Source organism: Mesoplodon bidens (genome assembly GCF_964165515.1).
Source record: "Mesoplodon bidens genome assembly, chromosome: 7".
NCBI lineage: Eukaryota > Metazoa > Chordata > Mammalia > Artiodactyla > Ziphiidae > Mesoplodon > Mesoplodon bidens.
This window is the reverse complement of record NC_138164.1, coordinates 101,468,267-101,489,634: the sequence shown is the minus strand read 5'-3', so window position 1 is coordinate 101,489,634 and position 21,368 is coordinate 101,468,267. Positions and strand designations below refer to the sequence as shown.

The following is a 21,368-nucleotide window of genomic DNA, read 5'->3' as shown; positions in this document are numbered from 1 at the left end:
TTCCTTGGTGCAGCCACCATGATTTTGCACCTGGTTAGGAAGCTTTGGGTTTGGATTTGTGGCAGAGGTGGAAAAGGCATGATCTGGAAAACAGGACCCCAGCGTGGGTGGGAGTAATGGCTTTACCTTCTTAACAGGTGTGGTGGAGGACGTCTGTGTCATGGAGACTTGGAACCCAGAGAAGGCTGCCAGATGGAACCAAGCTCCCAAACTTCACTACTGTCTGGACTACGACAAGCAAAAGGCTGAACTATTTGTGACTCACCTGGAAGGTATGTTCTTAGCTGACTTTCACGGCCTTCTGTGTGCTTGCCTCCCCAGAGCATCTGTGGCTGGAGGTAGCACTGGGTACTAGATTAGCACTCTGTAACAAACAAGACCCTGACGTGTGTGATGCTCAGGCACACAGGGGTTTTTCCTCTCTCTCATATACCAGTCCAAAGTGGAGATGCCTGGTTGGTGGACATCTTTCCTCCAAATAGTGATTCAGGGACCAGGCTTCTTCCACTGAGGCCTCCTTGTCATGTGTATCTAGCAGGTGGAAGGATGGGGAGAACAGGGAGAGGGCACAACTGTTCCTTAAAAGCTGTATCCTACGTAAGGCATGCATCACGCCTGCTCACTTCCCATTGGCTGGAACTTGGTCACATGACCACTGACTGCAAAGGACGCTGGGAAATGTGGCTTAGCAGGTGCCCAGTTAAAAGAAGGAATGGGTTTTGGTGAACAGCTAGTCGTCTCTGCCATAGATGCCTTTGACATTGGACAGGGCCTGTGCTAGACACAGAGGGTATTCTGAATGGTCAGCAAAGCTTTTGTAGTCCTAGAACCAGGTAGTCTTTCCTACAGGGTCAGGATGTCCCTGGTCTCCCTACCCTGACAATCCACTTTACCATCAGCAAACAAAGCTAAGACTTTGCAAAGGAATTGGGGCTAAAAATGCACTACTCTGTGGTTCCTGGAAGCTAGAAGCTGGGGACAGGATAAATTGGACTTTTGTACTTAATTTTATTTTTTTGAGGGAGTGGTTTTCATCTTTACTTCTTTTAAGATTTTTTTTTAGTGTTTCATACACTTTCTTATATTTGGGCTTCACAGTAGTCCCATTTTACAGTTCGGAAACTGAAGTCTAGGAACATCAGGTGACTTGTCTAAGATCACTCCAACTAACTGGTGCCAGAGCCGGGACGAAGCCCAGTTCCCTTGAAGCTCAGTGCAGGGCTCTTTCTATTAGGACACATGGCCTCAGTTCTTCATCTTCTCTGCCTGGGTAACGCCAGCTACCACTTCTCAAATTGTCATTGAGGAACCAGTCATAAAAGCTCCACAGGTAGGGCTTCCCTGGTGGCGCAGTGGTTGAGAGTCCGCCTGCCGATGCAGGGGACACGGGTTCGTGCCCCTATCCCGGAAGATCCCACATGCCGCGGAGCGGCTGGGCCCGCGAGCCATGGCCGCGGAGCCTGTGTGTCCGGAGCCTGTGCTCCGCAACGGGAGAGGCCACAGCAGTGAGAGGCCCGCGTACAGCAAAAAAAAAAAAAAAAAAAAAGCTCCACAGGTGCAAATTTCCACACCACGGGGAAGCCTTAAAAACACCAAAGTTCAGAATGCAAAACAGCAGTCATGAGGTAGCGGCCAAGCGATTTATATCACAGGTAGTTGTGTGGTAAACATTTAATGTAGAGAGCAAACGAATTATGGAATCAGCAGCAAGACTAATGAAAATCCCTGGCGCCTTGGGGAAATCTCAGAGTCATGAGGAGGATCTCCGATTTCTAAATGTCTTACTGAAAGGCGATTCCAGGAAGCCAGTGTCGTCAGCCCCGGGGGGGTCTTTCAGACACCCAAGGTCATGACGACTAAGCCGGATTCTGCAACTCACAGCAGGGCCCTACTTCTCCCTTCCCCTGGTCCTCAACAAGCCCTACATCTGGCTGCTTTCTCCCCGGCTACAGCTGTGACCAGTGACCATGATGGAGGCTGTGACTGCTATATCCAGGGCAGCGTGGCCAACACGATGGGCTCCGTGGAGGCCCAGACGGCCCTGAAGAAGCGGCAGCTGCACACCACGTGGGAGGAAGGCCTTGTGCTCCCCCTGGCGGAGGGGGAGCTCCCCACGGCGACCCTGACACTGACCCTGAGGACCTGCGACCGCTTCTCTCGCCACAGTGTGGCTGGGGAGCTGCGCCTGGGCCTGGACGGGGTGTCGGTGCCTCTAGGGGCCGCCCAGTGGGGCGAGCTGAAGACTTCAGTTAAGGTAGGGTTGCCTCTCCCCGGGAAAGGTAAAACCTGTTAGTGGCGCATGGGATGCAGGACTGGGCCAGTGCTCATGGAACAAACTTCGGAGAACTTCCCAGGCTAGGGGAGGGGGTCTGGAGAGGGAGGCGGGATATCAAAGTAAGGTGGAGTCTTGAATAGGGTGGAGGGCTGGAGCAGACTGATAGCTCAGGACTGGGGATTCCTGGTGTCTAGTTTTGCTTCTAGCTTGCCATGCACACACCCACCCCTGGCCTCGCCATCATGGAAAACATAGCATTGCGAGTGAATTGGCTCTGGTGCTAGCAATATTATCCCCATTTAAAACCATTCATACTCCCCATGCACCTAGTGTGGGCCAGGCAGTGCAGGGGAGAGGAGCGCCGGGCAGAGCCCCTCTACTCGTAGGAAGTACAGGCCAGAGGGAGAAGTTGGAACAGATGATGATGACAGTGATGATGGCTATGATGATGATGATATCTGACATAAGACATCTAAGAGGGGCCTAACTGAAGCGCTCTGACGGGGAGTTCTAGGAGGCCTGGTGTGCAGTGGTGCTTGTGCTGGGCTTTGAAGGAGTGACCAGGGCTAGGGGGTGTTGGTTATAGCCTGGGATGGCTCTCCCCACCCCTCTGCTGCTGCAGAAGCCATGAGTGGGAAACAAGAGTCTGCTGAGATGCCTCGCTGTTCAGAGAGAGGCTCCTTGGAGGGCAAACCATCATTCCCCACAGGCCAGGACAGTGAGGGGGGTCAGGGAAGGTCAGGGCTGCAGGACAGTGTGTGGCTATTTAGGCCCCCACGTCCAGGCCTCATCCAAGGGTCTGCCATGATGGTGCCTAGAGGGAGACTTCTGGATGACCAGTCTCTCAACCAGCTGGTCAGTGCCTTATCTGGAGACTGTATAGCCTACAAAGCCTAAAAGAGTTACTATCTAATCAGAAAAAGTTTGCTGACTCCCATGCTGGAGTAATAAAAATACTAACAAAGACACTACTTTTTGAGCTTTTACTTTACCATCTATCAGTTGCTATGCTTCGAACTTCACCAAAATTCTGTCCCTAATCAACCAGGTGGAAGTGACACCAGGACTATGGCGTTTACAGGCAAGAGAACTGAGGCTTAAAGTAGCTCAGTGACCCGCGTGGGGTCGCCCACCTGGGACCTGGCAAGCTCGGCCTTGAGGCCAGGTCAGTCTGGTTGTAAATCCTGGGTCGTCCCCCTGCCGCTGTGGGATGTAAGCGCCCGACAATGCACGAGACGCAGTCAGCAGGTGCCTTTCCTGATGAACTCTGAGGGAGGGGGGAGTACGCTTTCACTCCCCACCTGCTCCACTTTTTGCTATGATATCTTCTTCGCCTTATCTTCCTCTCTTTCCCAGCCTCAGAAAATTGATAAACACTGACAGCCACTCTCAGCTGGACCCAGGCTGTTCCCAAGCACACTCTCTAATTAGTGTGTGATTTGGAACTTGTGTGGAATCACAGCCTGGGCCCCCCCCAGGGAAGAGGAACCCGACACTTTGGTTTATTCAGCTGGTAAACCAGCTTCCTCAGGAGATGGAGAGGCTCCACCCCAGGGCTTTGGAGAGTTTCGTGCTGCTCCAAAATGGTAGAAATGCAGCCTATCTGGGCAGAAACCCCAGGCACCTAACCTGTTTCCAACCTTTCCCCTAGAAGAACAAAAGTTATTCATTCATTCCACAAATACCTTGCCCGGTTCCCACCATGCGCCAGGCGCAGTGCCAGGAGCTGGGGACACAGCAGTGATGACGACAAAAGACCTGCCCTCGCGGGTCATCCATCTTAATAATCGTCACACTCATTGTAGCTGTCACTGTTCCGCAAATATACTCGCACATCCACTTGGACCGCTGGCCGGCTTGCCACGAATGTGGACAATCTCAGAGGGCAGCGTGGAGTCAGAAGTCTGAGACGGGGCTCCCAGGGTATGAGAGAGCCCCGAAGGCCGGGCTAGGGAGCCCCTTGCCCCCACTAGCTGGAGGGTGCGAGCTGATGTGAACAAGGTGGGTGGAGCCATCAGCTGCTGTAGCCCACATGTTTTTCTTCTCTTGGTCAGAATGGGTTAAGGGAGGTACCAGCAGTGCCCCAGTTGTCACCGGAAGACACTCAGCCAACAGTGTCATGTGCATCACCAGGGACCACAGAGTGACCCACTCCAAGGGCAGCTGGAATGCTTCATTGAGAGCCCAAGAGAAAGATGCAGGGGTGGTGGGTGCAGGAAACAACAGAGAAAAGATGGAGAAGGAAAGAGGGTTATTTTTGTCAGCAGGACTTTTGTCAGCACAGCCGAGGGGGCAGAGGCTGTTAAAATTCTCCAGCTGTGGCACAGCCAGCTGGGCTCATCTGGGGCTCTTGGCTCCCTAGGCAGAGGTGATGAGCCCTTCACGGGCTGATGGGTCCAGGCTTCTCTCACTTGGTCACCCTGTGGCCACAGCCCAGGCCAACAACTGTGGACCTCCAATGAGTGATCTTGAAGCAGGAGGCTGGTGCCCATCCCAGCTCAGCTGCCACTCCTCAGTACACATGCCTGAACTCAGTTCCTTTCACGTGAAATGAGAGGTCTGTCCACCGAGGATGCTGGAGGACCACGGGTTTAGGACTGGGGCTTTGCGATCAGACCAGACCCCCATTCAAGGCTCAGTTTTGCTACTTACTGGCTACATGACCTCAGGTGGTGAAGTGCCCTCTCTGAGCATCAGGGTCTTATGCTTAAAATGGGAACCACGTCAGCATCCCGCTTACCCTTGTTGTCAAGATTAAACGGGATGTCTCACCCTTCCTTCTCACAAATATGTATTGTGTGTCAGCTGTGTGCTAGGTGCTGGGGATGGCTTTGTGGAGATGAAGGCTCGGGGGATAGATACTGTAATTGCACCCAGCATAGAGTGTGTAATGTTAGCTGCTACCCTTAATGCCACTTCCAAATTCCTGGCATCTCCCAGAATCATTCCATCACATGACTAGCCACTCAGGGCTAGTTGAAGTGTTCCGGTCCTATTGAAGACATGTCTCCTGGATGAAAGGTGTGACCCTGCCAGAGGGCTGGCCAGCTACTCCATCCAGCTTCACTCCCTAAACACAGACTGGCTCCCATTCACCCAGAAACAATGTTCCCACTTAATCATCTTAAGAAGTAGTAACTGTCCTTCCTTGATAACTAATGCTAATCATCAAAGCAAGGGGACAGATGCTGTCGTGTGTGCCAGGCACTGTTCTAAGCCGTTAAATAATTACTCATTTAATTTTCACAACCCCATTGGGTGGAGATATTTTTGTTCCCATTTTACAGATGAGGAAATGGAGGTTTTGGAAAGAGAAATAACTTGCCTAAGGTCACACACCTAGTAAATGGTAAGATGGGAACTGAAACCAGACAATCAATTCTAGAGTCTATACTCTTAGCACTACCCTTGGGCTGTGACCTGCCTCCTGTGGTGTCTCTTTCACTCGTTTTGTCCCTCAATGGATTTGTTGAAATTCCAAGCAAACTCTTGTAGGAATTTCAGTGGAGACACTCTGTAAAGCTGCAGATGGGGGATGGATGTGCTGGATGCTTCCCGGAGGCATCGGTACCTCCTGCAAATCACAGTTACTGCCAGAGTCTCTGGTGTGGTACCTCCCCTCATATGCCCGGTCTCTTGTTGACATGGTTGGCCATTCTGTTGACCAAGCCAGGCCCTGCTCAGCATTTGTACATCGCATTATTGACTCTCTCAGCCCTGCAGGGCCTGGAAAGGATTATTTTTTTCAAGCAGAGTAATGTCTTACAGCAGCCCGCTGCCCCAGGGACCTGATCAGTCAATGCAGTAGTTCTCAAACTCTGTTCCCTAGAACCCTAGGGCTCTATACAGACGCCCCAGGAGCCGGGGGCGGGGGTGATGGAGGTGAGAGGGCATCCAGGCCCTCTGGCCCTGCCACATCCTGAATGGCATCTCTTTGATCTGTTTTATATGTTGGATTTGAATATAAACTATTTGGAAAAGCACGTTTTGTGGCAAATGAAAAAAACTTGTATTGAAACACATGCTACACAGAATTCCTCTGTGCCTTCCTCCCTTCTGCGAGGGTGGAGAAAGCAGTACTGATGGGTAAATGGTTTCTAGGATGCCCGTTGGATACAAGGCTAGTGTGATCCCAGCCTCAGCGATGGTGAGGGGGTCGGAAGGCATCCCTAAATGAGACTCACCTCCTGCATCCCCTCTTCTGTTTCAGGCGCCGTCTGCAGGAACGGGAGAGGTCCTTCTCTCCATCAGCTACCTCCCGGCTGCCAACCGCCTCCTACTGGTGCTGATTAAGGCCAAGAACCTCCACGCTAATCAGTCCAAGGAGCTCCTGGGGAAGGGTGAGTGAGGTGTGAGAGGGGAGCTAGGGCCCCTCCCACTGGGAGGAATATGTGCAGAGGCGGGTGGCACCTGGGAGGCAGTGGGCACAGGTGAGCAGGGATGTGGAACGTGAGTACGTTTGTGGAGTCAGCCTCAGCTGTGTCCTCCACCCCAAACATACCAACCAGTTTGGAAGGACACACTCACTTCTCTAAATCCACATGCATTCACTCCTGGGCCAGTCCCACCCACTGGGGCCCAAGAATGAGCTACCTGGGGCTCCCTACATTGTAGATCCATCACGAGAAGAATCAGCCTTACCCATGGGTCATAGGAAGCCAGGGATCAGACTGTAGCCAGGGAGTGGAGTGTCTGGGCTGTAGGGAAAACTTAGCCCAGCCCTCGTCAACCAGACCTGGCTGGCAGGCAGGTGTCAGGAAGCCAGGGTGCTCCTTCCCCAGTCTCAGCTAGCCATCACTCTACTCCCCACACCCACCCTAGGCTCCCCTCTCTTCCCAGCCTTTGCCAGCCTGCCATCCCCACACCAGCTGAGCGTGGGTGACAGCAGGCGGCGTGTGGGTGCACAGGCTAAGGAGGCGTCTGTGCATGTACCCAAATAAACATCTCCTCCGTACTCTGGAAGCCTTGGCGTTTCCTTCTGGATACCCCAGCACAGGCCCCAAGTCTTAAGGACCAAACAGCCTCTCTTGTCAGAGCAGAAAAGCAACATTGGTCAGCCCTATGATACCTGGACCCGGAGCCAAGTGCTCAGAGCAGGATATAAATAAATAGATATTTATAGCAGCAAACACATAAAGAATTGCCTCTGCATTCAGAACCTTTGAGCAAGAGATGTTTGGCGAATGAAATCAGAAGAGTTGGTCTGGCTGACAGATTCCTGAGCCAAAGGTCAGAATTCATTGCAATTTCCTCATCCCCTCCAGACAATACTTTGTCTCCTACTCCTTTTTTTTTTTTTTTTTTTTTTTTAAATTTTTATAGCTCCTGTCAGGACAATTACAGCTCAACACTTTATCTCTCAAATATCTCTGCTGAAATAACAAACTAACCACCTGGGAGTGATAATTATAGCAATAAATACAGAGTAACAATGATTCTCACATTTGCTTCGGAAACCCTGACTAATGAAAACACAGTCTGAGTCCTGAGCCTCATGATGTTAGGAGAAAGCTTGTCTAGTGACCTGTTGGCCAGTCTCCTGGGGTGAAGAGCTCTACTGGGGGTCAAGGCAGGCTGCCCTCACCCTCCCCATGAGGTTGGGACCCTCAAGTAAAACCTGCAAAAGAACTGATGAGAAGAACTCAACCAACCAGCAGGAGACCTACTATCTTAGGAATAGACAAAAACGCTTGGACGGAGAACCAAGGGGATGAAGACATAGGGATGGCCTAGTGTTTCTGGTCTGAGTTTAAAATCAAGCTGCAGGACGTCTGAGCCATCATCCTGGGCTTGGTCTGATGTGGGACATGAAGGCACTCAGAAGAGTTCATGACAAACCTTCCTGGCTGTACCTTAGCGTGACCCAGTCATAGGCCACCTGATGACCAGCCATATATATCGTGCTATGGTCTGTTCTCCACACTTGAGCCAGGAGCTTTTGCCGTATCCCCATGTCTAGATCAGTGTCTGCCATACGGTGGGCATTTAATAGCTGTTGAATGAATACATGGCCCATGGAGTGGGGGAGAGGTGGTAGAGAGGGTGCCTCAGTGCAGATCTTGAGCCAGAGACCCTGTCTCTCCATCCCCAAGAGGGAATATCGTCCCAGGCCCCACCACACCCCAGAAGCTCACTCTCGGCCCTTCTCTCTGTCTCTGTCCCCCTGTTTCTCCCCAGATGTCTCTGTCAAGGTGACCTTGAAGCACCAGGCTCGGAAGCTGAAGAAGAAGCAGACGAAACGCGCCAAGCACAAGATCAACCCCGTGTGGAATGAGATGATCATGTTTGAGCTGCCGGATGACCTGCTGCGGGCCTCCAGTGTGGAGCTGGACGTGCTGGGCCAGGGCGCCGAGGGGCAGAGCTGCCCGCTCGGGCGCTGCAGCCTGGGCCTGCACGCCTCGGGCTCCGAGCGCAGCCACTGGGAAGAGATGTTGAAGAACCCGCGCCGGCAGATTGCCATGTGGCACCAGCTGCACCTGTAGCCAGCCGCCCAGGCCGCCACCCTCCTCGGGCACAGCCCGCTCCCAGCCCCACTGTCCTGTACGACCTCCTCTTGTGCCCCATTCGCATTCTGACTCCAGAAGACAGATGTGTGTGTGAAGACCAGGACCCTCTTCCTCTCCCATCACACTCCTGTTTCTCTTAAAAACAAGCAAGGCAGGGCAGGGCGGAGACGGGACATTTGGGTCAGGAGGAATGCGTTTTGCTTACTTGTGTTATGGAAGAGATGTTTATCATATACGGTCTGTGTGCAGCTTTTGCAGTGGGGGTCAGGCCAGTTGCAGAGAAAGCTTCATCTGGGGAACAATGGATGCAAGGAATGTGGCTTTTTAAAAAAAAAGTGTGTCAAAAAGGATGACAGAAATGATGTATCCTGGATCATCTCATAAGCATTAGAGATTGTCAGGGCGGATGGAATCTTAGCCAGCATGAAATCGTGCTACTGACCCAAGGCACTAACTAACCCAGCAGTTCTCAAACCTTAGTGTGTGAAGAATCACCAGCAGATTCCCAGACCCTCTTTTAGACATTCCGAATCCTTAATCCTGGCTGAACCCCAGGAGGCTGCCTTTTGAACAAACACAGAGTAGTTTGCATGCGAAGGTTGGAGCACCGCACTTGGAGAGATTCCTTTTACAACATCCCAGACAGGGTTTCACAGTCCTCGTCAGGCCCCCAACACCCTGGGGCTGACAGTGCCAAGGTTGGACATCTCAACTGTTGGTGTAAAATTTAGGAGCCTCCATTTTTAATGTCATCCTTTGAATTCTTAATGTTTTCACCTGTGCTTTTCAGATCCTGCTCTTGGACTGAATTTTGTGCTTTCTATTGAATAATTGTATGGTTTCATCTCAAAATCAGTTTATATTATATTTGGGGAGATCTTCCCTGACCAGGAAGAGGTGGGATCTCCCGTGAGTTATTGGATGCTGGTTGTCATGTCCACCAGCATCACCAAAGTGACCCTCTGAGTCAAACGCATCCCTTCTCAGTATACCAGCCACTTGAGGAGGAATTCAGTTTGGGGCACATATTAGTTTAGTCTGGCTCTGTGGAGGTAGAGAAGGGAAAGAGGTCTTTTGCAAATGTGCCCCCGTCCCTCTGTTTTTAGGACCTATCACTTTCATTAGTAAATTATGAGCAGCTAGCTTTCAAATCACTACCTGATTATTCCAAATAGCTGTTCACATCATTAATGATATTATGAGACTCGCCGGGTGGTTATAATCTTTGCCTGGGAACCAGGATTCCTGGGTTCTGTTGCTGACCATCCATAAAATAGGACTAGTGGCGTGGGAGCTCTGTCTCTGTGAATGACGTGATAAATGAAATTGTGCTTGAGAGCTATAGGCATCCCTGGCTAGAGACAAACTCCGAGGCCACCAGCAGATCATCTTTAAGCTTCGTGCTGGCAACTGACCATGCCTGGAAAGTGCCAGAATCATCCCAGGCATTTCCAGAACCATGGATTCTACATTTGGACTCTTTAATACTGACATCTAAACTCTGGGCCTTCAGATGTCACCCAGGCCCCTGACCTAAAAATGAATTCCTTTCCTTCAGTCCTTTTAACAAGTCAAATCATTCTCGGTCTCTCCCTGAGAATCTGAGTAGAGACATATCACCTTTTGGTCGTTATTTTCCCTTTCTGGACAGAAGGGGAAAAGCATTTAGAAATAATTTCCACCTAGCCCCTGAAGAAACAGAAAAATATCTAATCCCTCTCAAATGGGAGATTCTTTCACGTAACTGGAAATCTCTCCCATTAAGGCTTGCCACCGTCTGCCAAGTTTTTTTAGGCAAGACATTTGTTCGTGGTTTCCTACGCCATGTTTTGGAGATCCCCCTCACCGTTCTGGTCTCCCTTTTTCGGTTGGCGTGCTGAAACAGAACAAAACATTCCCTATGTAAGCTGACCAGTACTCTCTTCTTGGTAACATCTTCTACTCCAATCTAAAAAAGTCTGGATTCTAGACTTAAAATCAGGAGACATGGGTTCTACTTCCTTATAAGTCCATTCGCCTGCCTTACAGTCACACCAAAGGATGTTTGAGGTGAGTTAATGGGGCCCCTAATCCAAGAATATCAACTCCACCCACAGTCATTCTATCATGAGGCATTCATTTCTTTGGATCTCAAAGGTTTCGTTTTCCAGAATCCAAACTGAAAGTTGCCTCTGATGGGAGTCAGATGTCACTGCTTAACATGTTAGATGTCAGCTGTCACCACACTTAACAAGGTTGTATAGAAATGAGACAGGTTTTGCAGGGGATTTTGCCTGTTGTGTTCACTGGTATATTCCAAATGCCTAGAATAGAACTGGCTCATGCACCCTCAATAAATATTTGTTGAATGAATTAATGAATGAAGACTGGATAGGGGAGTAGGCAGGAAAAGACACATTTTTATGTAAATTACATAAAAATTAGAGTCCTAGCTGAGTTCTCAACGGTAAAGTCATCAGACACCTCAGCAGTTGGCCTAGAAATTCATGACATTGAGTATTACCGTTCACCTAATGACAATTTGTAGCTCACCATGTAAATGTAATTAACGATAGACACGATTTAAAAGCTGTGCTTTTCCACCAAAACTCCATCTCAGTGAATTTTAAATTATCCAGAGATATCAGATTGCCAGATGAAAAAACTTCACTAATCTTTGCATCAGCTTACCTTGTACCAGATACACTTGCAATTTACTACCAAATTAGAGTAATGGAGTCTGTGTGAACGCATCTGATGTTTTTTTTTTTTTTTGAAAGAACACCTTGTCCTTTGCCAGGAAGCGTTTTCTAAGAAGTGCATGAATCAGAGGTGAAAATAAAGTGAGAAACCATCTCCGACTGGGCTGTCGCCCACAAGGTGATCTGGCTGTGTCATAGATACGCGGCGATGGGGTAGAGAATTGGGAGTCTAATCTCATTAATCTGCAACTCACTCCTTGCCTCAAATCAGTATATATTTGTTGAAGGCCTATTGATCAAGGCTTTGCACGCATCTGTCCATTTCGATCTAAGATGTGACTCTTGGTGTGGATTCAGTGGCAAATCACCCCAAACAAAGCTATAGAGAGAGAACAATTTGGGAGAGCAGTTCTTCAGGGGCAATTCCTTTAGCATGTAAAGGAGTCCCGGGCAGCTTAAGCCAAAGGGAGGTGAGGACCACCAAAAGAGAGACCTAGTCCTTGTGATTTGTTTTTGCTGCCTGTGTTCCTGTTGTCAATTCTAAGTGTGTGTCTGTTTTGCAATCATGAACTGAAGCACAAAAAGACGCATGAGCTATTGTAGTCACATGTCTGGTGTCACACTTTGGAGCAAAAATCTTGCAGTGGTAAATAAATAATTTCCAACAGGGTCAGCTGCCTTGTGTCTTTTATTCCCTTTTACTTAATATTTTAGACATATAAAGTGTAGAAAAAATAATTTGATAAACACTCATGAATCCCTGCCAAGTTTTATAAAACTTGACAAAGACAGTTGAAATCCCCTCAGCCTTTCACTCAGGAGACCACCATCCTGAATTTAGGGTTTCTCACCTCAAGCCTTTCTTTATCTTTTTACTACCTGTGCATGTAAACCCTGAGCACTATAGAATATTTCGTGTTTTTAATTTTAAATTGCATCACATTATTTTTGCTCTACATTAAAATTTTGAGCTTTATCCATGCACATTTATTTAGCTCTAGTTCCTTTATTTTTTTTGCTGCTGTATTATTTTCCATTGCATGAATATACCACAGTCCCATTCTCCTGTTGACGTATGTTTAGATATTTCTTTTCTTTTTTTTTTTTTTTTTTCCATTAGAGGAAATGCTGCTGTGAACATTCTTGGGCGAGGCCTCTTGGGGATTTTAACTTTATTCCTGAGAAGAAAAATCAGGTGGAAACTAGAGACCTTCTCTAACATCCCCCAAAGTAGTACTCCCATCACTGGAAGAGTCAGGGCAGTGGCTTGGGGTTCACCTGTGCTCCAGGTGGTGGGCAGGGACAAGGGAACTTCCAGAATTCTGTCACCTTAGGCCCTCCTGGTGGCTGCTGCAGTCCTGGCTTCCGGAAGGGGCTCAGGCATTAAGCCAGGGAAAGGGCCTGAATTTTCAAGTCAGTAGGCAATCAGCCAAGTCACATGGAATTAAAACCAAAGGCTCTTAAAAAGGATAAATGAGCCATAAAGAAAGGCTTTGCTTTTCAAGTCTGTGCAAGTAATTCCTTATTTTATATCATATACATATTTGTTATCTTTTAATTACAGCCAGGATTTAAATTTCCATAATTAAATAGAAGTGGGTTTTATCCCACGTAGCCGAATACTGTGTGGACTATGTTTCACAGGGAACTATGAATATGGCTCCTGGAGCCCAAACCTAATATTTGAGAGTCTGGATTTATATAAAAGAGAAATGGAAGAGGCAAGAAGAGTTCAGGAATCGTTTTATATGGGGCTTTCCCCTGAACCGCCTTAAATAACAAACTCTGCTCCTGCCTATGCAATAACTCAAATCTAGAGCACTGCTTTTAGGAGCTGAGAACCTGCAACCCAGCTGGGCTTTGTCACCGCCACCTTCATGGCCCTGGGCACGTCACTTGCCTCTGGGCTTGTGCCCGCATCTGTAAAATAAATTTGGACCAAATGATCACTCTTCAAGTTTGAACATTTTGTGATTTGGTAATTGAGACTTTTCACATGTATCTCTGGCCTCCAATCTCATGCATAAAATGGACTAAACCCACGTACACGTGTACCTGCCTTCCCTGCCCCCGGCCTGGTGTCCTGACAGCCGCCTGCTCCTCCAGACAGTTTGCGATGTTACCTGAGGCTCTGAGTCAGCCTCTTCTCATTTGCTTAATTGCTAATGGAGCCAGCGGTAATTTCCCACCCAAGAGTTTCTATTTTTTCAGAGCCAGTTAGAAGCCCAACATTTCAAGAGCCTGGAACCCTGGCATCTGTTCTGTCTCCCTCCCTGGGCAGATGCCTGGCAAGGATAGAGCCATGGGATGTGGCTGTGGATGGATTTAGGGGGTTGGGTGTTTTCTTGGTACCAGCCTTGGAGAAGGCCCCCTGTGCCCCTCCCTCATCTCCTGCAGGTGAGCCAGCACAGATGGTCCCTGGCGGGGACCTTGGCAGCTTCCCGAAGCCAGAGATGGGGGCAGGTGCCTACCTGGGAGGAGGTGGGAGGAAGCCTGTCTTAAGACTGGAAGCCAGATGTTACCACAGAAACCAGTCTACTGGTGGCTTGTCCTCAGCCAGGTGAGGTCTCTTCTCAAGGCAGACTCTGCTGGAGCCTGGTTTCCCATCCCAATTTCCCAGCACTCATTCTTGGTGGCTCAGGGCAAGTGGGTGATGGTAGAAATCCTGTTTCAGAAACTCAGGATTCAAACCAGGGACAGACGAAGAGAAATCTGTTCTTCCAGCCCAAAACAAACCAACCAACCGTCTTTGCAGTCCCTTTTCCCTCGAGGGCCAGGTGAGTTGAGCTGTTGACCAGAAGAAAGTGCCCTGAGGCTCTCTCTCCAGGCTGAGAAGGAAAAGGTGAGTCAGGCAGAGGTCTCCAAGCCAGCTGTGGCATAGGTATCGGTAGCTCTGTATTAAAAGTCACAGGCGGGCTTCCCTGGTGGCGCAGTGGTTGAGAGTCCGCCTGCCGATGCAGGGGACACGAGTTTGTGCCCCGGTCTGGGAAGATCCCACATCCCGCGGAGCGGCTGGGCCCATGAGCCATGGCCACTGAGCCTGTGCATCCGGAGCCTGTGCTCCGCAACGGGAGAGGCCACAAAAGTGAGAGGCCCGCGTACCGCAAAAAAAAAAAAAAAAAAAAAACAGTCACAGGCAACCCCTCATCCAGGGTAGACCCTGGGATTCAGGGTGAAAGAAGGGAACCCTAAACTTCCTAGCATCTACTTCAACCTGATGTTAGAGGTAACAGTAACGATGATAATGACCCTGGTCACCATGTTGTTAAGGCTCTGCTCTGTACTGAGCCCTGAAGACGCAGACTCAGATAAATGACTTGTCCAAGGTCTCACAGCTTGTAAGAGGCAGAGGGGGGACTTGAATCTGGTACCACTCTAACCCTAAAGTTCAGGCTCTGACTTAGAGCCAGTGGCCAAGGGTTTTTATTGGAAATGTAACAGGTGCATAGGCAGTAGTTTCACAATGCTACCTGGAACCATGGACTCAGAATTGCCACTCTGGAAGGAGCTGGAAAAGTTCTCTTCCCTGGGGGAACTTGGAATACCTGCCTGGGTGGAGTGGAACATTATCCAAAGGACAAGAGCAGGTTGGAGTGGAGAAGAACTCAAGTAAGCAGCTGAGGGGCCGCCTCCACTTTGTAGAGAAGGGGCTGGGTCAAGGCCAGGTGTAGCCGGGTGTCAAGTGCTGGGGCATCCTAGTCAAATGAGGAAACTGAGACAGAGACAGGCAAAGTGGAAGAATCTGGGATTTCTACTGTGACCAATACAGCATTGCTGGGATTGCACTTTTATCAGGCAAATAAAATTTACATTCATTCATTCATCCCTTCGATAAACACTGATTAGGTGCCTACTGTGTGACAGGAACTGCACACAGTGGTATTAAAAAGTCTCTACTGGGCTTCCCTGGTGGCGCAGTGGTTGAGAGTCCGCCTGCCAATGCAGGGGACACGGGTTTGTGCCCCGGTCCGGGAGGATCCCACATGCCGCTGAGCAGCTGGGCCCGTGAGCCATTGCCGCTGGGCCTGCGCGTCCGGAGCCTGTGCTCCGCAACGGGAGAGGCCACAGCAGTGAGAGGCCCGCGTACTGCAAAAAAAAAATAAAAAATAAGAAAAAAAAAAAGTCTCTACTTTTCCCTTATGGGCATTACAATACAGAGGAGGAAGACCAGACATAGAACACACACACACACACACACACACACACACACACACACACACGATAATTACACAGTTCCAAAGTGAGGTAAGGGTTATGAATGAAAATCCCAGGAGAAACAATGAATAGTGCCTTGAGGGTGGCTATTTAGAGGGCGTGGTCAGGAAAACCCCCTCAGAAGGAAGTGTTTTAGCTGACACTTAAAAGATGAGAAGAGCTACCATCCTGGGGAAAACCATTCCAGGCAGGGGGCACAGGGTACTGGGAGGTCCTGTGGTGGGAAAGAGCCCAGTGAGCTTGAGGAACAGAGAGGAGGCCAGGGAGCACGGGCAGAGGAGGGCACAGGAGCCCAGGAGGTAGGCAGGGGCTGGACAATGCAGGGTTGATGGGTCACAATCAGGACTTTGGACTGAACTCTAAGAGCAATGGGAAACCCTTAGAGCTTTCTAAGCAGAGAGGATACCACGACTAGATCTGTGTTCTCAAAAGATCTCTGTAGAAATGGTCACACAGCAGACGTCTGGGTCTTCAGGCCAGTCTCCTGAGTCTTCTCTCTGGGGTGAACTTGTCTTTTGAAGCTTGGAGAGGGAAGCTGGGGCAGCTGGGGAGAAGAGGGAGGGGAGGGAGTGGACTAGACCTCCCCACTTGCCACATCCTCCAAGCCCCACTTTGGGAAGACCCAGCTAACAGCCAAGTGCAGATGGAATATCTTTCTTTTCCTTGCTTCCCAGCTGCAAATGTGGGTCAAATCCGATGGCCAGCAGTGGGGCGGGGCTGACCCTGCCTCACCGGAGCTGGTTAGACATGGACAGCTGTGCCCCTTTGCTCCTTCCTTCCCACTCCCCCTCCCCTGGGAAAAGAAGAGAACCCCAACATTCTATGGAGACTGTGGAAAGGCTTTCAAAACAGGAAGCCTCTGGGTGACCTAGGGGCTGGAAGGGACACAGGCTGGGAGGAAGATGGTGGGAACTGAGAAGGCGGAGGTTCAGAAAAAGGGAGAGGGAAGGCCCATGACAGGAAGCTGGGCTGGGGTGAGAAGGGGCTGAGAGGAGGAGGGTTCAGCATCCGGGAGGAAACAATACAACCACTTTTCCATATTTTTCTTGAATGTATGCCCATCTTCTTTCTAAAACAATTTGGGGAAAACATCACTTATCAGGACTTCCCTGGTGGCACAGCGGTTGAAAATCCGCCTGCCAATGCAGGGGACACGGGTTCGAGCCCTGGTCCGGGAAGATCCCACATGCCGCGGAGCAACCAAGCCCGTGCGCCACAACTACTGAGCCTGCGCTCTAGAGCCCGCGAGGCACAACTACTGAAACCTGCGCGCCTAGAGCCCGTGCTCCGCAACAAGAGAAGCCACTGCAATGAGAAGCCCGCGCGCACCAACAAAGACCCAATGCTGCCAAAAATAAATAAATAAAATTTAAAAAAATTTTAAATTAAAACAAAACAAAAAACAAACCAAAAAACCCCACCACTTATCACCCACCCCCAGACCACTGCCATTAGCAAACTACTGGGCAAGGACCCCTCCTTGGGGATTGAGTCTGCCAGTGGAGAATCATGCGAGGTAGTTGGAGGGAGAATTAGAACACTGTTTACCTGCAATAAAATCTGAGATTTTTGTGGGCTAAATGTGTGTGAGGGCAGAGAGATTTATTTTAAATGGTTTTGGTGACACCTCTTTTTGGCCTGACTGGTGGGTGAGGCATGTAAGTTACCTGGTGGAAGTGGACTCGAATGGGGGAAAAGTGAGAACAGCAGGAAGGCACTTGAAAGGCCTCTTCCAGTTCCTTCCGACGTGGCAGGCAGTAGGCATCTCACCTGACACCCAAGCATGGGACTCATTCTGAATTGCCCTGAGCACAGGCTGGGAGAGAGGCAAGAAGGCAGAGATTCGACCTCCGTGGGTAAATTTAAATGCTTTTATTAACAATCTCCTTACATTACAAGGATAATATGACAAAAGGAAAGTTTCTGCGTACATATTATGATAAACCAACATAGCTCTATTTGTATCCAGTGTTCTAGGTCCCGTCACACAGGTACTATAAAGCGTAGTCTGCAAAATAATAACATCAAGAGTTGTTTTTTTTTTTAAGAAAGAAAGTATTAACATATTAATATGTATGTGATAATAGACTCCTAGGTATTCCCCCCACCCCCACTGTGTTTTTCCTTTGTGATTGAAATGAAACGGTTCAGCAGCGTGGGGGGTGGAGAGAAGGAGAGAGACGGGGCTGAAAAAGACGGAATCAGACTGCTGGCTCTTCCAGAGAGACAAAAGTGAAGACTGAGGGTGCCCCGAGGGCAGCCTGGCCCTTGTCTTTTTGTGAGCAGTATTGTAACCGGCTGTCCTCCTCTGGAGGGAGGGCCCGGCGCCCTTGATGCCCCGTGGTATGCTCTCTCTCTGAGGTACAGTGCATTGTGGGATTGCTACCCGGGGATGCCCATCCCCTGGCCATGGGTCTGGTCCGCCGCAGAGGGAGGAAGGCTCGGGCCGGGCCTGGTCTCTCTTGAGCCAGGCACTGGAGGGTGTTTGGAGGCCCGGTTGGCAGCTAGCTGTGGCTCAAGGAGACCCAGGTGGACGTGGAGGGGAGAAGAGGTGGGCACTGTCAGAACAGACCCGCCCCGGACCGTAGGTATGGGGATGTCTGCTGGGGACTGAGGTACGTTGGTAAGATGGTAGGGAAGAGTAGGACAGAGGTCAGGGGAGGCTCGGAGATGGGAGATAAGCGCCTTTGAAAGCCAAAAGGCAGAGGCCGGTCTAGCGAGCAGAGGATGCCACTGCCCTCCGTCTCCCATCATCTGTAGCCCCATCAGCCCCTCCTCCCCTACCTCCCAGGGAAAGAAACGATCGAGAGAAACCTGGAAGTGAAACGGGTTTCTGATTCTGTCAGGGCTGCACAAGCCCTTCGTCATGCTGCCAGTGGCACCAGTGCCCCCTCAGGCCCCCAGACATCCCTGCCATCTAGGGGTGGGAGCAGGGACAAACTGAGGAAGGCGCCCTCCCCAGAGGAAGTGAACGAGCTTGGGGCATCCGGCTTAGCCTCTGCCTCGAGTCACAGAATCAGAACAGTGTATGTGAACTAAACCTGCCTGTTACGGTGCCGGTGGGGTGAGGGGTCGCTGGGCCTCCGTGCAAGAGAGGGAAGAGCGTTGTCCTGAGTACAGCCAGCAGCAGCTGTGCAAAGTGGGCTGGGCCAAAGCCCTGCTTCTGAACTTGAGTTGCTACTGAATTTATGAGTGTGCGGATATGTCTCTCTCACCCTTCCCCGTTAGCTGATGCCCCCTGCCCTGGCCAGAAAGCCTCTGGATGGTGGGCAGCGCTGGCTGGCCATGCTGCCCTGGCAGACAGCGATGGAGTGGGTGAGGGAGGCCAGGACGGCTGTAGTTCAGAGGTTTGGCCTCTAGGGGGCAGCAAAAAGCATCTAAAGGGGGAGCGGGTGGCATCTTTCCTGGACCTCTCTTGGTCCAATTTGCACCTTTCCTATGGCCACAAATTCTGCTCATTCCTGTGAGGGGGAGGGTATTTGGGGAAACTGTGCAGTGGTCCCTCCACCAGGGGTCAGAGACCACATCCTACTGCCAAGCAGCAGTGACCACCCAAGCGTGGGCTTGTGGGGGGTGGGGACTAAAGGGGCACTTCAGGGGGAGCTCAGGGGCTGAGTATCTCCTTCCAACCTCAGACCAAGCCTGTGGGAAAGAAGAGAAAGTGCACGGAGAGGGCCAGGGCCCGGCTCGCCTCCTCTCCAACACTGCGGGTCTCGGAGGCCCGTTCCCAGCAAACCCTGCCTGCTCGGCTTCCCCGGCCCCCCTGCAAAGGCTCTGCCTCCTCCCTCTTCTCAAGCGACAGGCTTTCCCGCTGCTCTCCCAGCTCTCTATAGACTCTATTTTTATATCTATTTAAACATAGAAATGTATAAATATATAGGATATTATTCATAGATATATAGACGGGATTTAATCTCTTACTCTGTGTGTATACGTACTGCATATGTCCATATATACAATATATATGCTGTAGCATTTGTATCATACACTGCACATACCCCTGCTTCCATGCACTCTCCTAGGGAGACTGGATTGCATAGGTATTTCCAGGGCGATACCACTTGAAGGGATGGGGGGATGGGGAGAGCCAGACGGAAGAGGAGGGCCGTACCATTTTCCTCCCAAAAGGGCACTTTTCCTCCCTCTGGCTAACACACAAAGATCACCTCAAAGTCTTCTTAAAATATCACAGCTCCATCCACTCAACTAAAGCACCATGTCCACAGATAGCAGAGAGAGGCCTTCCTCCAAGCAGGAGAAGGGCCCTGTGTATCTCTGGACATAATCTTCCCTCCTCGAGGTTGGAGGAGGGAGCCAGCCTAGAACCCATGACCCAGCACCACGTCCCCCAGCGGCCGGCATCTGCAATGGGACTGTCCCAAGCTCACCTCCCCTCTGAACATGCCTTTCTTGTCTAAGGAAAAGGCACTCCCCACTTTGGCTGTCCCAGGCTGGCCTGGCTGGGCCTGCTGCTTGAAGGGGCAAGGGGATCCAGAGCCTTCTACCCAAACTGGGTGTAGGGACCAAGAAAGAACACGAATTCTACTTGGAAATCCACCCAGACCGGAAACCACAACCAGCTCTAGATACAGAATTCCTGTTCCTACGGGGGCGTGGGAGAAAAAACAAGGCGGGGAGGAATCTAGAAGTTCTCTTTCAACCCCCAAGCCACTTCCTGGACCCCATGAGGCTCCATGTGGACAGCTAAAATGATGCCCGCCCCACAGCCCAAGCTGGGCCACGTCTGGTCCATTTCAGTCTCTCCACGATCATTTTCAGCACTCTTCATGCTTTTGCCTGGCATGATAACACTTCTCCTTCTTGATAACACTTCTAAACAATTGGAAAATATTTAAACATCATCTTAAATAATTACAAGGTCCTTTCTCCAAATCAAAGCGTCAACATAAGCAAGTCAAGGAGAGGGGCCTCAGCAAGACAACTCAGCATGGAAACAGGTAGCAGGGGCAGGGTGGAGACCTCCAGTTGCCCTAGATTCAGGGCCCAGCACCGAACGCGACCATCCAGGGATCCAGGACGTCGAGCCTGGTCTCATCCTCCAGTGAGGATGAGGAAATGAGGGTCTGCTCAGCACCATAGGATGTTGCCCGCAGCCATCGAAGAAAGAAAAAAAAAAAAAAAAAAAAGCTGGTGTTGTGGATGCCTGGATTCTCACATTCAACCAGGCAGGCAAAACGTGGAAATTGGGACATGGCAAGAGTTACAGACAGGGCTGGGCTGTCCTCGGGTCTCACAGATAGGTACAAAATGGCAATGGGTCTTTTTTTTCTTCCATTGAGGAAAAGCAGACCATTTTAATCACAAGGGCTTCTGGCTCCCGAGCTTTGCGATGTCTCTACTTGGCACAATTGGCCACGAACCTGATCTCACTTCCCGCCCCCTCCATGAACCAAAGAAAGTCACTAATCAGCCAACCCAATGAGGACAAGTTTCAGTTCTAGAGACACAGACCTTTCATTCTAAGCCAATGGTTGTCACTCCTAAGCCAGGGGCTGAGTTTAAGGGCTCTGTCTCGTCCGAAGGGAAGAGGATGCAAGGACCGCCTGGCCACAGCTTTTTGTACGTATCAAAGGGAGGTTAGACTGCCCAAGCATGCGGTTCCCTGGGCCAAACCCTGAGGGTCCCCACAGCCCAAGAGTCCTTCTCAAGGACGCAGAAGAGTGGAAACGC

The 21,368-nt window shown here is 50.3% G+C and overlaps 1 protein-coding gene across 1 annotated transcript in view; it reads left to right on the top strand.

Moving 5' to 3' along the window:
* The window catches only part of SYT13 (synaptotagmin 13), a gene marked incomplete at both ends in the record, with an annotated part of 36,981 nt that extends 28,224 nt beyond the window's left edge, over positions 1-8,757 (top strand). The window contains 4 exons of the mRNA XM_081240230.1: positions 138-272; positions 1,953-2,254; positions 6,486-6,615; positions 8,453-8,757. Of these exons, the coding sequence (XP_081096356.1) occupies positions 138-272; positions 1,953-2,254; positions 6,486-6,615; positions 8,453-8,757 (872 nt within the window). The remainder of the gene's footprint in view (positions 1-137; positions 273-1,952; positions 2,255-6,485; positions 6,616-8,452) is intronic.
* Positions 8,758-21,368: the final 12,611 nt, after the last annotated feature.